The sequence below is a fragment of the Microcebus murinus genome, chromosome 1, assembly GCF_040939455.1.
Source record: "Microcebus murinus isolate Inina chromosome 1, M.murinus_Inina_mat1.0, whole genome shotgun sequence".
In the NCBI taxonomy this organism is placed as follows: Eukaryota; Metazoa; Chordata; class Mammalia; order Primates; family Cheirogaleidae; genus Microcebus; species Microcebus murinus.
Window position 1 is genome coordinate 144,659,994 of NC_134104.1, and position 12,088 is coordinate 144,672,081.

Genomic DNA, 12,088 nt, shown 5'->3' on the forward strand with positions numbered 1-12,088 from the left:
TGTTTTTCAGCATCATAACCATGGAATCAGCCCCGATCCATGCCTCAGACCCAGTATTTCATGAAGTGAGGTCTGGCCAGACCTCCTAGAGCGAGCTGGGACATTTCGTCCTCTAACAGGCCTGGAACTGTGGCCGCTTCTGACCACAAAGACTCCCTTGACCGCGGCTGACCCAGGCTCTGCCCCCAAGGGATGCCCACTCCTTGGGCTCCCACACCCAGGGCTCCTGACAGTTTCCCAGATCACCACCACCTCTTGGTTTCAACTTGCACAATATTTTCTTTGGGGTCGGGGTAGTGGGAAGGACGGTGCCAACAGGAAACCAGCAATGGCTGCCTTGGCGAAGCTCAGCCTCGACACCGTGTCCCGCATCCTCTTGTCCTCATTTGTATGCCTGGTAAAGTCCTTTCGTTCAAATCCCAACAGCCATGGACTTTGTCCAGCTCCCAGAGGTCCAGGGAGATGAGCTGCTGTGTCACAAGAGGCATTTAGACCCAGACAGCGTGGTAGTCCCTGAGGAGTGAGTGGGCCAAGACGAGCAGGGGGCAATGGCTAGAGCCCTTGGCCAGCCAAGGAAACAGCACTGTTGGACGCGGGCTGGGTAGTGCTTGGGTTGTCTGCAGCACGTGAAGAAAGCATTACTTCCCCTTGACTTTGAGCAAAGAGGGCATTTAAAACCAAGTTGTGGCCCTGCGTGGTGGCCCACACCTGTAATCCTAACACTCTGGGAGGCCGAGGCGGGAGGATCGCTCAAGCTCAGGAGTTCGAAACCAGCCTGAGCAAGAGCGAGACCCCATCTCTGCTAAAAATAGAAAGAAATTAATTGGCCAGCTAAAAATGTATAGAAAAAATGTATAGAAAAAATGGTGGTGCATGCCTGTAGTCCCAGCTACTCGGGAGGCTGAGGCAGGAGGATCACTCGAGCCCAGGAGTTTGAGGTTGCTGTGAGCTAGGCCGATGCCACAGCACTTCAACCTGGGGCAACAGAGTGAGACTCTGTCTCAACAAAAATAAATGAAACCAAGTTGTGAGGGCTGGGTAGTCAGTAATTGCTTATCTGCCTAATGAGATTAGGAGACCCCATGCTCTAATGAAAATACTCGGTAGCCCATGTGGTATGGAATTAGCAACTGAGGACAACATTGGTGACCACGTAGGCCAACATCCTAATTTTATAAATGAGAAAACTGAGGCCCCAGAGACCTGTATTGGCGCAACTGTTAGGAGGCAGAGCTAGGCCTCAACACCGTTGAGTGTTCGTAAGAGCACCTGTGCACAGAACTCCTTCACGGGGTGCTGGCATTGCCACCGGCCAGCCACGTGACCTTGGACAAGTCTCTGAACTCGGTTCCTTATCTGTCAGCTGAGGCCATGGGACCATGTGATCTCAGAGCTGTCTTCCAGAAACAACACTGAATGAAAATGTTGGCCAGTTTCCTGGCCAAATGAAAATGTTTCCTTCCAGCCCACAAGATGGCACAGAACAGCCTGGCCTCCCGGCCAGCAGGCACCATTACCTCCCAGAGCCTGGGTGGGAGTCGATTTTTTGCCACAGTGGCAGACATGGGTCAGGCTGGAGGACTCCTCGATTTGCGGGCTTCCAAGCTAGTGTTTCCTTCCCTTTGATGAAGGTAGGAAGAGAAAGGCATGCTTTCCCTCCCGTGACTCCCTCTCCCGTGACTCTCTCCCGTGATTCCCTCCCCAGCCCCGTCCTCAGCCTCTGCCTGAGAGGCAGTGTGGGGAAGTGGTTGTCAGCACATCTCTGGACCTGGAGGCTGTGTCCTGACCCTGCTCCGTGGCCTGCTAGCTGGGGGACCTCCGGTGGTCATCTGATTTCCCCTTGCCTCTCAGTTTCTCCATCTGTAAAATGGGAATAGTAAGAGCACCTGCCTCAGGGGCTTGTTGTGAGGACCGAATGATAGTACATGAAATGCACCGAGAGCCTGGCCCACAGCAAGGGCTGTCTAAGCGTCAGCTGTTATTACTGTGGCTGTCACGTTCATATCTATGCAGCACACACAGAAGAGCCCCCCCCCCACTTCCTATGACCCTGGCCAGGCCCTGAGTTGCTGAGTTTTAGCCAAGGGAGCCTCTATGACAGGATCCTGCAGCACCAGCAACCTTCAGTCTCCCTTTGAAAGGGGACCACCCTGAACCTCCCAGAAAAACGTTGCTTTCCCCGATTGAAGTGGTTCCCATGTAACCACAATCGGGAGCACAACTGGCCAAGATTTTCATTCACTACCGACTCAGTCTCCACTTGCCTCCTTCAAATTCCACTGGGGGCAGATTAAGTGTCATATCGCATCACATCACATCATCGTCATTACCCTGTTCACGGGCCACCCCAGAAGCTCCCAGTGGAAGAGGAAAACTAAGTTCAGAGCCACGACTGCGGCCCTCGGGGCTGACACTGAGGCCCTGACCCTGCCATTCGCAGCCCCCTGCACTTCTCTCTGTGGGCGTCTTGTGGCCAGATGACGGCGCAAGCTCCTCACACCGGGAGCACACGCGTGAAGCCGGCTGGGCGGGGGCTCTGCTTCCGAGCTTCCTCTCCCTGCCTGGAAACCTGAAGCCCCAAGTCGCAGAGCAAGGAAGAACTCTGCCCCCACCCTTGATTTTAATTAGGGATGCACGTGTCCTGCAAGACTCGGAGTTTCTGTTTCTCTAAACCCAGACCGAATGTGTTTGGGTGGCCAGGCCTGGTCATCTTAACAGAAACGTGCGTGCCACACGGCTGGAGAAGATCATTTTCCAGTGGCCTGTCAGCAGATGTCCACTCCAGAAGACAAACGGGGGATGTGGAGACCCCCACGCTTCAGAGTGAAAAGATGATGGGAATTAAGAGCATGAGTATCACATTCTTACTCTCAAATGCCCAGTGAACATAAATGTCTTCCATCTGCAATATACTATATATATGCCTAAATACAGAGTAAGCCACAAATAGCACATCTCCTATTTTCCTAATGAGGTAATTTAACAAATTTTTTTTTTTTTTTTTTTTTTTGCCAACTTACTAGGAATCAGAACTGTGGTTGCATTTGAGGTGGGGGTTGGGAATTGACTAGAAAGGAGCAGGAGGGAACTTTCTAGAGTGATGGATGTGTGCTGTACTTTCATGGGGGGTGGGGGGTTGTTACTAGGTGATTTCATTTATCAGAATTCATCAGTCAAATCCTTAAAAATCTATGCATTTTAGTGAATGTGAATTTTACCTCAATAAAAAGTTAGGCAAATGAATTAAATAGTCAACTCTCTACTTATAATATTTAACGTAATCATGCAGTTACATACCTAAAATCACATAAGAATATATTTATCATATTACTCTCTTTTCATTCTCACCTTTCATGAAATAACTTTATTCAAATATGTATCTTTTGAGATCATTGTGTATCATTACTAAGCCATTCTTTTTAGTCAGTAATTTTCTAGAATATATCATCTTCAGTTTGTCTGGTTTATATGAGATGCAAAACTTTTTGTAAATGAATGTTTGATGCTATTTGATGCTGAAATTTTATTGCAATATACAAATACCCATTTGCATAACATTATGTCAGTTGTTTTTCTCATTTTTCTTACAATTGAATATTCATGTTCTTCACCACATAATCAACCTATGTATTGCTTTCCAAAATGAGCTTTCAAATATTTATCACAACTTTCAACAATTGCACCCAGGGAATAATCACCAAATATACATTAAAGCTCATTGCCTCGTTTCCATAACTTCCCTTTAGTGACCTTTAAAATCATCCAAAACCAATGTTGATTGAGACCATTTCAGGCTAGACTGTTTTCCCCAAATTTTGTAGTTCAAATAAAGTAATTGAGAAAATCTGAAATTATGAGAGACTTTTAAAGGACAATAAGTCCCAAACTATGAGAAACTTTTAAAGGCAATATTCTCTTTTCTGCTAGTTAATTTGAGGAACTAAACCATCATCATCTTCAGACATGTACAGTTAATACTGAAATGTGTTCAGATCAAAGATAAAATAGAGATTAATTGAGCATATTTCAGTGGTCTTGTTTTATAGTTAAAAGATTAGTAGTATTAGCTTAAGTTGGAAGTTTCATGTAAAAACTTTAAACCTTGCTCTCTACCACAAATGAAAAGTTGAAACATTCTTGAATATATTCAAATACACTATATTTTATTCAAGGGCATTAAAGAAACAGATGATTCTGGTTAGCGATGAGATTATAAACCCACCAAATTATGAATTACAAATTATTTTCTGGTCTTACCTCACATTCTGTCCAGTTTTCACCTACAACCAATGTGATATGATGATACAGAAAGATTTAGTTTTTTCAACAGTTCCTTAGTTTAGGCCAGGCGTCCTCAAACTGTGGCCCACGGGCCACATGCGGGCTGCCTAGCACATTTATCTGGCCCTCCAGGTGTTTTTGCCGCCACTGCCTGTCCTGCTTAGCAGCCGACTCGTCCCGGGCCCACAGTGTGCACTCTCCCACGGTCTGAGGGACAGTGAACTGGCCCCCTGTTTAAAAAGTTTGAGGACCCCTGGTAGGCATCAAAAAGAGTGCCGTTCTTAAGAAAACCAGCTTGAAAGGCTACACACTGTTTTGTTGTTAATGTTGGCGTTGCTCAGCACCGTTGCCATTGCTGTCAGAAGCAAAATCAGATAACTCACCAGTAGCCCCTTGGGCATAGAAGGTCCTGTCTGGCTCAGTGCAGTGGTGGTTCAGCTATTTCTTTGGTAGCAGAACCCTGGTTTTTATATGCCATCATATGTGGTTGAAGCTCCGCTTGGACCCTGGGCTGCCAGTTCTGTCTCTCTGGGAGGACGCCTGAGGGGTTTTACTGCACCCTGGGGGCTCCATGGAATAGTTTGAAAACCTCTGGCAGTAGATCACCCATAAGGCTTGGTCTCAGAAGACCTGGGTTCTTGACTCTACGAGTGTTGGCAAGTGACTGGAGTCTCATTTTCCTAATCCAGACAAGAGTTGCCATAAGCATGTTTGTAAATGGAAACATGGAATGTAAGCTTTATTTTGTTCCTTAAGCCTTACCATTTCCTAGTCGCATCCCATTTCCATGTTGTGTGCCGTCTCATCTTAATTATTTAGGGTCTTAAGATCCACACTTTCTATTATGTGGCCCTGTTGATGCTATAACTCCCCTTTCAGCCTTTCAGCCACTGTTGTCCACTGGAGAATGGATGAGGGGGAAATGTGTATTCGAGCTCTACCGCTACTGCCTTGACCCTAAGGGACCCTGGGATCATGATCCATTCTCGGGACTGACCACTCTGACAGGCCTCTCTTCATTTTCAGGTGGGCCAAGAGAAGGGAAACTGCTCTTTCCAGAAAAACCCAACTCCCTGCATCATCCCTCAAGAACAAGAAAATATCTTCCACACAATATTTGCTTTCTTCACAAAGTCTGGAAGAAAAGTCTTGGTAAGGATTTGCTTAGTGGCTGGGGTAACACGGGTGGTCCTCACTAGGAAGACAAGTCTGAGATTAGAAGCCAGTTTTCTATTTGATATTTAATATTTCCCAAATCTGGTTTTAATCAATTGGCTTATTATAAAGGCACAAAGACTGTGGTCAACTCATAGTACTCATAGTTTTCAGTCTGAGGTTTCAATCAAAGTGCTAATTTTTTTTTTTTTTTTTTGAGACGGAGTCTCACTCTGTCACCCTGGGTAGAAAGTAGTGGCATCATCATAGCTCACTGCAACCTCAAACTCCTGGGCTCAAGCGATCCTCCTTCCTCAGCCTCCTAAGTAGCGGGGACTATAGGTGTGTGCCATTGCGCCTGGCTAATTTTTTCTATTTTTGTTAGAGACTGGGTCTCGCTTTTGCTCATGCTGGTCTCAATCTCCTGACCTCAAACAATCCTCCTGCCTTGCCTCTCAGAGTGCTAGGATTTCAGGCATGAGCCACTGTGCCCAGTCTCAAAGTGCTAAATTTACATTCCAAATTCTATTGCCTGGCAAAAGTGCGAAGTCAAATATTTCTCCAACTAGTATGAGTCTAAATAAGGATGATGATTCTTGTATAAGCACTTTGGAAAACTGTTTGGCAATATCTACTAAAACAAAACATATATGTATCCTGTGACCCAGCCATTCCACTCCGGGATATTTCCCCAAGAAAAATGAGTGCTCGTGTGTCCCAAAAGACATGGGCAAGAATGTTCACAGCAATACTATAATAGCTAAAATCTGGTAACAATCCAAATATCCATGAACAGGAGAATGAGTAAACAATTGTGGAATATTACATAGCAATGAAAAGTGACAAACTACTGCTAAAAAGTAACAAACTACTGTTAACGCAACATGAGTGAATCTCACAGACATAATATTAAGTGAAAGAAGCTAGAGAAAAAAGGTCACATATTATAATATTTCACTTATAAGAAGCTTAGACATAGCAAAAACTAATCAGTGGTGATGGAGGTCAGGATAGTGGCTACTTTTGGAGGAATGCTGATATAGTGGGGCATGAGGGAACCTGCCCAGGAGCTGGAAATATTCTACATTTTAGGGTTGTGGTTCTTCAGGTATAAACATATGTAAAAATTTATAAAGATGTATACTTTGGATTTGTTCTATTTACTGTATTTGTTTTAAAAGTGAAGGTATTGAAGATGGAATTCTAATACTTTTCTAAAGTCTATTTTCTCTAGATCTTTGGCTATATTTCTTTAGCTCCTCATTCCAGCCCAGGCACATCTCATGTGTGTCATTTCCTTCCTCACACTCTTCTCCCGTAGAGAAGTGTGACTGCTTGCCACTTGAATCAGTGAGGTTTTTTTTCACATACATAGTAAGGATAATACATCTAATTTTAAAAGCCCTTAGAATTGTTAGATATGGTGACATCTGTTGTTTGATAATTATGACTCTGTGTCTGGCTGAAAATTTTACCCTACACGTGAAACATCACAAAGATGTGTGTATGTGTGTACACACACACACACACACACACATATATTTTGGATTCTACATTACAAAAGAAAAAAATCCCTGATTTGTAACTTAAATTTGGAATTTACATTCCTATCATAACTTACGTGTTTTCTTGAGCAACAGTCACGTGACTTCTTACCGCTGTGATTTGCCCTACCTAAAAATGGGCATGAGAGTGTATTTGCCACTGCACCAGCAGAAATTACATAACGTAGGAGATGTGTCTTATGTTCAGGCTCGTAAGAATGCTTTCAGAATACAGAATGTAAATGTGTTTTTTTTTTAAAGCAATTATTTCTCCTTGTGAAATCCAATTTTTTGGTGGGAAAAAACAGGGAGCTCCTTTCTCCCAGTGTCCCTTGACTTGAAGGCAGGCTTTGGTGCCCGCCAGGTGGGGAAATCCCTCGAATGCCCTCTGGTGGTGAGAAAGAGCGATTGCACCTCCCTGTGGCTTTCCTCTGCCTGGAATTGCCTTAGTCACCAGAATAGATAGAAGCTCATGGAGCCCTGCTGCTCTACAAATTGCTGTAGATTTGTCTTTCTTCTTAATACCATTTGACAATTCTCTGCTTTTTCTTCTAAGGACTGTGAAAAACCAGGAATTTCTTGCCTAACAATGCACTGTAACCTTAGTGCTCTTGCTAAAGAAGAAAGTCGTACTATAGACATTTACATGCTGCTGAACACAGAAATACTCAAGAAGGTAAGACCTAAGGAACTGTATCCTCAGCGTGCATTTAAAAGCATTTGAATTGGTTTCCTCATGACACTCTGGCTGCCCTTTTTAAGACTTTTCTGGCAAGTGCCATTGGTAATTCTGCTAGATGATGCCAAGGAAAATACCAGAATACCTTGCTATTCAAAGCCTGGTCCAAGGACCAGAAGCAGCAGCATCAGGGGTGTTTGTTAGAAGTGCAGAGCCTTGGGCTCCATCACAGACTTACTGAATCAGCACCTTCAGTCTTAACAAGTTCCTCAGGTGTTTTGTTTGCACATTTAAGTTTCTTATACTTTAGCTTGCATCAGAATCATCTGGAGTTGTTAAAAAAAAAAAAAAAAACAGAGATTCCTCTGTTTCAGGGTACTCAGAGGTGTACCCTGAGATTCTGCAGCTCTGACAAGCTCCTAGGTGATGCCAATACTGCTGGTCTGGGGACCGCGCTTTAGATCAGGTGTCCTCAAACTATGGCCCTTGGGCCACATGTGGTCCACTGAGGACATTTATCCAGCCCACTGCTGCCTGTCCTGCTTAGCAGCTGACTTGTCCCGGGGCCCACAGTGCGCATGTGTGGAATGTGCGCCACACTCTCCAATGGCCCTCCAGCGGTCTGAGGGACAGTGAACTGGCCCCCTGTTCAAAAAGTTTGAGGACCCCTGCTTAGATCAAGAGTTGGCAAACCTTTTCTATAAAGGGCCAGTAGTAAATATTGTAGGCTTTACAGGTCTTGCACCTACTCAACTCTGCCGTTGTATTGTGGAAGCAGCCATATAGTCAATACTGAAATGAATGGGCATGGCTATCTTCCAATAAAACTTTATTTATAAAAACAGACAGAGGGCCGGATTTGACCCATGATTCCTAGTTTAGATGACACCTTGTTTCAGAAAAGCCCAACTTTTTAACCTCAGGTCACTTTGTCATTATGAGCTTATCAAAAGTGGTTCATAAAAAAAAACACTTCAATCGGTGAATTGGAAGCCCTTGAAGAATCATACAAATTTACTATGATTTATTTTAAGATAAGAGCTACTGAGTATGAGAGGCCACTTCCAACAAGTTGCTATAAAAATAATTGCATGTGAGGATAAAACAAAATATGCATGTTAGCCACAAGGATTCCATTTATTTTTCTTTGGAAAGACTGGATGTGTTAATCTATATAAACCTATCAATGTGTGAATAAATATCCTTAGAAAAGTCACTCCATGGTTATTTTTAAATAGGCACGGCAGTAACATGCTGACCTGAGAAGATGCAGGCATTGGGGACGTTTTTCCACTGTCTGTCTGTAGCTGTTACAGCCCCACACAGCCGAGGAGAGCTCTGCAGAGTCCTGGTTTCCCTGGCTCGCTCTGGAAGGAAACCGTTTGGGGGCAACTTGGGCTCACACACCAGCACTTCCCTGTTGTAGCTCTCCCATCATAAAGGGCAGTGTTAGAGGAGGACCAGGCACGAATTAAGCGCCACTGGCTATCCTCTGATTCCAGAAGGGAGCCGAGAAGACCCATGTCACAGGGCGTACCTTCCTGGCATGAGTTCCCAGGTCAGGTTGGAAGGACTATGATTGTGCATACTTACCTGTCCTGTCCATCTTCTTGACAAACGGCACTGTAGACGGTTCCATTGCCTATGCCACACTTGCCACTATCGACAGAGCAGTGATGTTGGCACTGATGGCCCAAAGCCACTCTGGTGCCCCCTTGTCCTCAGTGCAGAGAGCTGCTGCTTGCACTTCAGTCATTGCGCTTAATTTAATTGTGTGCAGCTCTGCAGCCTGGCTCTTCCACGTTTCTCTTCTGGCAACCTTTTGCCGAGGAATATGTCCCAGTGACTGCTGTCGTCATGGGCCAGCCAGACCAGTAGAGCCCCAGGCAAGAGAGCGGAAAGCTGTAGGGTGTCATAGGAGGCCCTGGAGGGTCATTCTCCGAGAGCACTTTCAGCAGAACCGAGCAGAAGCTCCAGGTGCAGAGGAAAGCGTAGAACGAAGCTGGCCTGGAAGCCAGATGGGGCCCCAGCTGCTCCTGGAGCTTGAAAGACAGAGCGCTGGTCCCCCTGAAGCCGGCTACAGCCTCCCTCGGGGAGGTGGCTCCAGGCCTCCCTAAGTATGTGGAGCAGCGCCAGCCTTGTGGCTTGTCTGGGCCTGCAGTTGTGTTTATTTTCCTTTTGACCTCAAGATCTGGCCCTAGACAAGGGAATTTGAGGTTTTATTGTTTTGACCTTAACAAGTTTTCATTTGAAATGTAGGATCTGATTTTTAAAATCACCAGAGGATTCAGATTTCTTTGAAAATGTTCTTTTCCTAGTCCATAGGGCTTTCTTCACTGATTCTGTAACCACGGGGGGCCTGTCCCGTACCAGGCTCCTGGTTTGCTCGGCCTGTAACTTTGACAATGATCATCTTTATTGTTCCCATTATCCAAGATTATTATTATTCAAGATTGAAAATACAGTATTCTCTGATACATACAACCACAAATTTATAAAACTGTTAAATTGGTAAAAGATTATCTGCATACAAAATTATCGACTGCTTAAAGTGAGCTAACTGGAGCCATTCCTTTGAATGACAAGCTTCCCAGAAGCATATGAAGTATGTTTTATGGTTGTTTAAAGAAAGAACAATAATCTGTGCATGACTCCCAGGTAAAGCACACAAACTGCCATCCTCGTGTGCCAGCCCAGGAAGGTCTTTGTGGTTTCTTTGGCAGAGATGAGCAAAGGGCCCCATTGGAACTGTTTTCTGTAGAGTCTTCCACATTCCTGTTTTTTTGTAGGGATAGCCAGAAGTGTGTGAAAGCTGGCATCCGAGTGTGAGCCTCCTTGTATGGCAGGCAAACCGAGCAGATGTGGGGGGCTGTACCACAAGACACCAGCCTGGCAGTGCCCGGCCATCCCCACATGTGCCAGTTCTCTGCCCTCTTTTCCTGTGGCGGAATCCAGGCTGCCCCTTCGCTCCTTGATGGGTGCAGCACCACCTGTACCTCTGGCTCTCCCCTAGGCCACAGTTTTGCCAATCCCTGTCTTCTTCCAAATTGCTTCTCCATCCCTGAGCTGGAGCCATCTTCTCATTATTCAGATTGGGGGATCTGAATCAGAGTCCACAGCAAGGCTTCTGACTGCCTCTGGATGGTGGGCAATTCCTGAGTCTTAGATGTGCCCCTACCCCAGGCCCCTTTCTTCTTATGCTTAATTTATAAACCAGATGTTCCCCTTTCCTCGTCTCTCCATCAGGTACCCACTTTCAGTGCTAGCTGGCTTTGACCCCAAAACAACTTCATTTAAAGGCAAAGGAGGGGTTAAAATAACTCTCACATGAAGGGTTTGAGGGTTGTGGTCAGGGCAGGAAGATGCCTGTAAAATGCAGATCAGGTGCCCTCCGTAGAATGCCAGGCCTGGATTTGTTGTGTACAATTAAACAGCTTTATTTATCCTCAATTCTGTGAACATGTCAATATCAACATCCAAATATCTGGCTCTTACCACTTGCAAACCACAGCACAAAAGCTTACATGTGTTGATTACTGGCAAATTCCATCATTTCTCAGCATCCACTAGGATCTGAAAGAATTCTTAAAAGAGCCCCTGGAAGTCTGTGTTTATGTGGGTTCCTGGGATGCAGAGGTATCTAGTTCAGTGATAAAATTTTTGTCTGGGCTTCGTGGAATCTTGGAATTTCTGTTCTGCCCAGTCCCTCCCAAGACCCAGCCATGGTTGTTGAAAAATCTCACAGCAAGTTGTGCTGTTTCCTTGACAGGACAGTTCGTCTGTTATCCAGTTCATGGCCCGAGCCAGGGTGAAGGTGGATCCCGCCCTTAGGGTGGTGGAAATAGCCAACGGGAACCCAGAAGAGATGACGGTGAGTCAGCCTCCCTGGGACAGCCCTCCCCGGGGAGTGAGGGAAGCTGGGCGACTTGGAGACTTGGAGCTGGGATTTGAGGGTAAGGACAGTCTCTGAGCCAAGATGTTGGGTTTGTGGTAGACCCCAGACTGTGCCTGCCTTGGCTTCCAGGCCCCCCCGGGAAAACTTCTGTGGTTTTTCTTATTATAATAGCATTGTTCTTCAGGATGCCAGCGTTATGTGAAAGTTTCCCGCTATGATTGGCCAAAGGAAAAATAATCTGGAAGGACCCTTGATAGAGCTTGGATTTCCACTCTGAAGCCAGGACTATTTTTATCTTTCTTAGACCTTTCCCTGAAACCTCGCCTGCCTTCCCAATCACATTGCTCCATGGATAAACACTGGGTGTTTTAAAAACAAGTTGAATAAACTGAAGAGGTCACATCCAAACTGCCAAGACCTAGAAACTTCTCTCTCACCCTCTACCTACCCCCGTCTCATCCATCAAGTGCAGTTGGCGTGCAGGCCTCAGAGACAGGGGAGGGGGCAGTGAACCAGGAGGCTCAAGATGGGGGG

At 45.5% G+C, this 12,088-nt stretch overlaps 1 protein-coding gene across 1 annotated transcript in view; it reads left to right on the forward strand.

Moving 5' to 3' along the window:
* Positions 1–12,088, forward strand: part of ITGA9 (integrin subunit alpha 9) — a 343,148-nt gene that overhangs the window by 299,647 nt on the left and 31,413 nt on the right. The window contains exons 24-26 of the mRNA XM_020285519.2: positions 5,308–5,433; positions 7,537–7,656; positions 11,429–11,530. Coding sequence (XP_020141108.2) covers positions 5,308–5,433; positions 7,537–7,656; positions 11,429–11,530 — 348 coding nt within the window. The remainder of the gene's footprint in view (positions 1–5,307; positions 5,434–7,536; positions 7,657–11,428; positions 11,531–12,088) is intronic.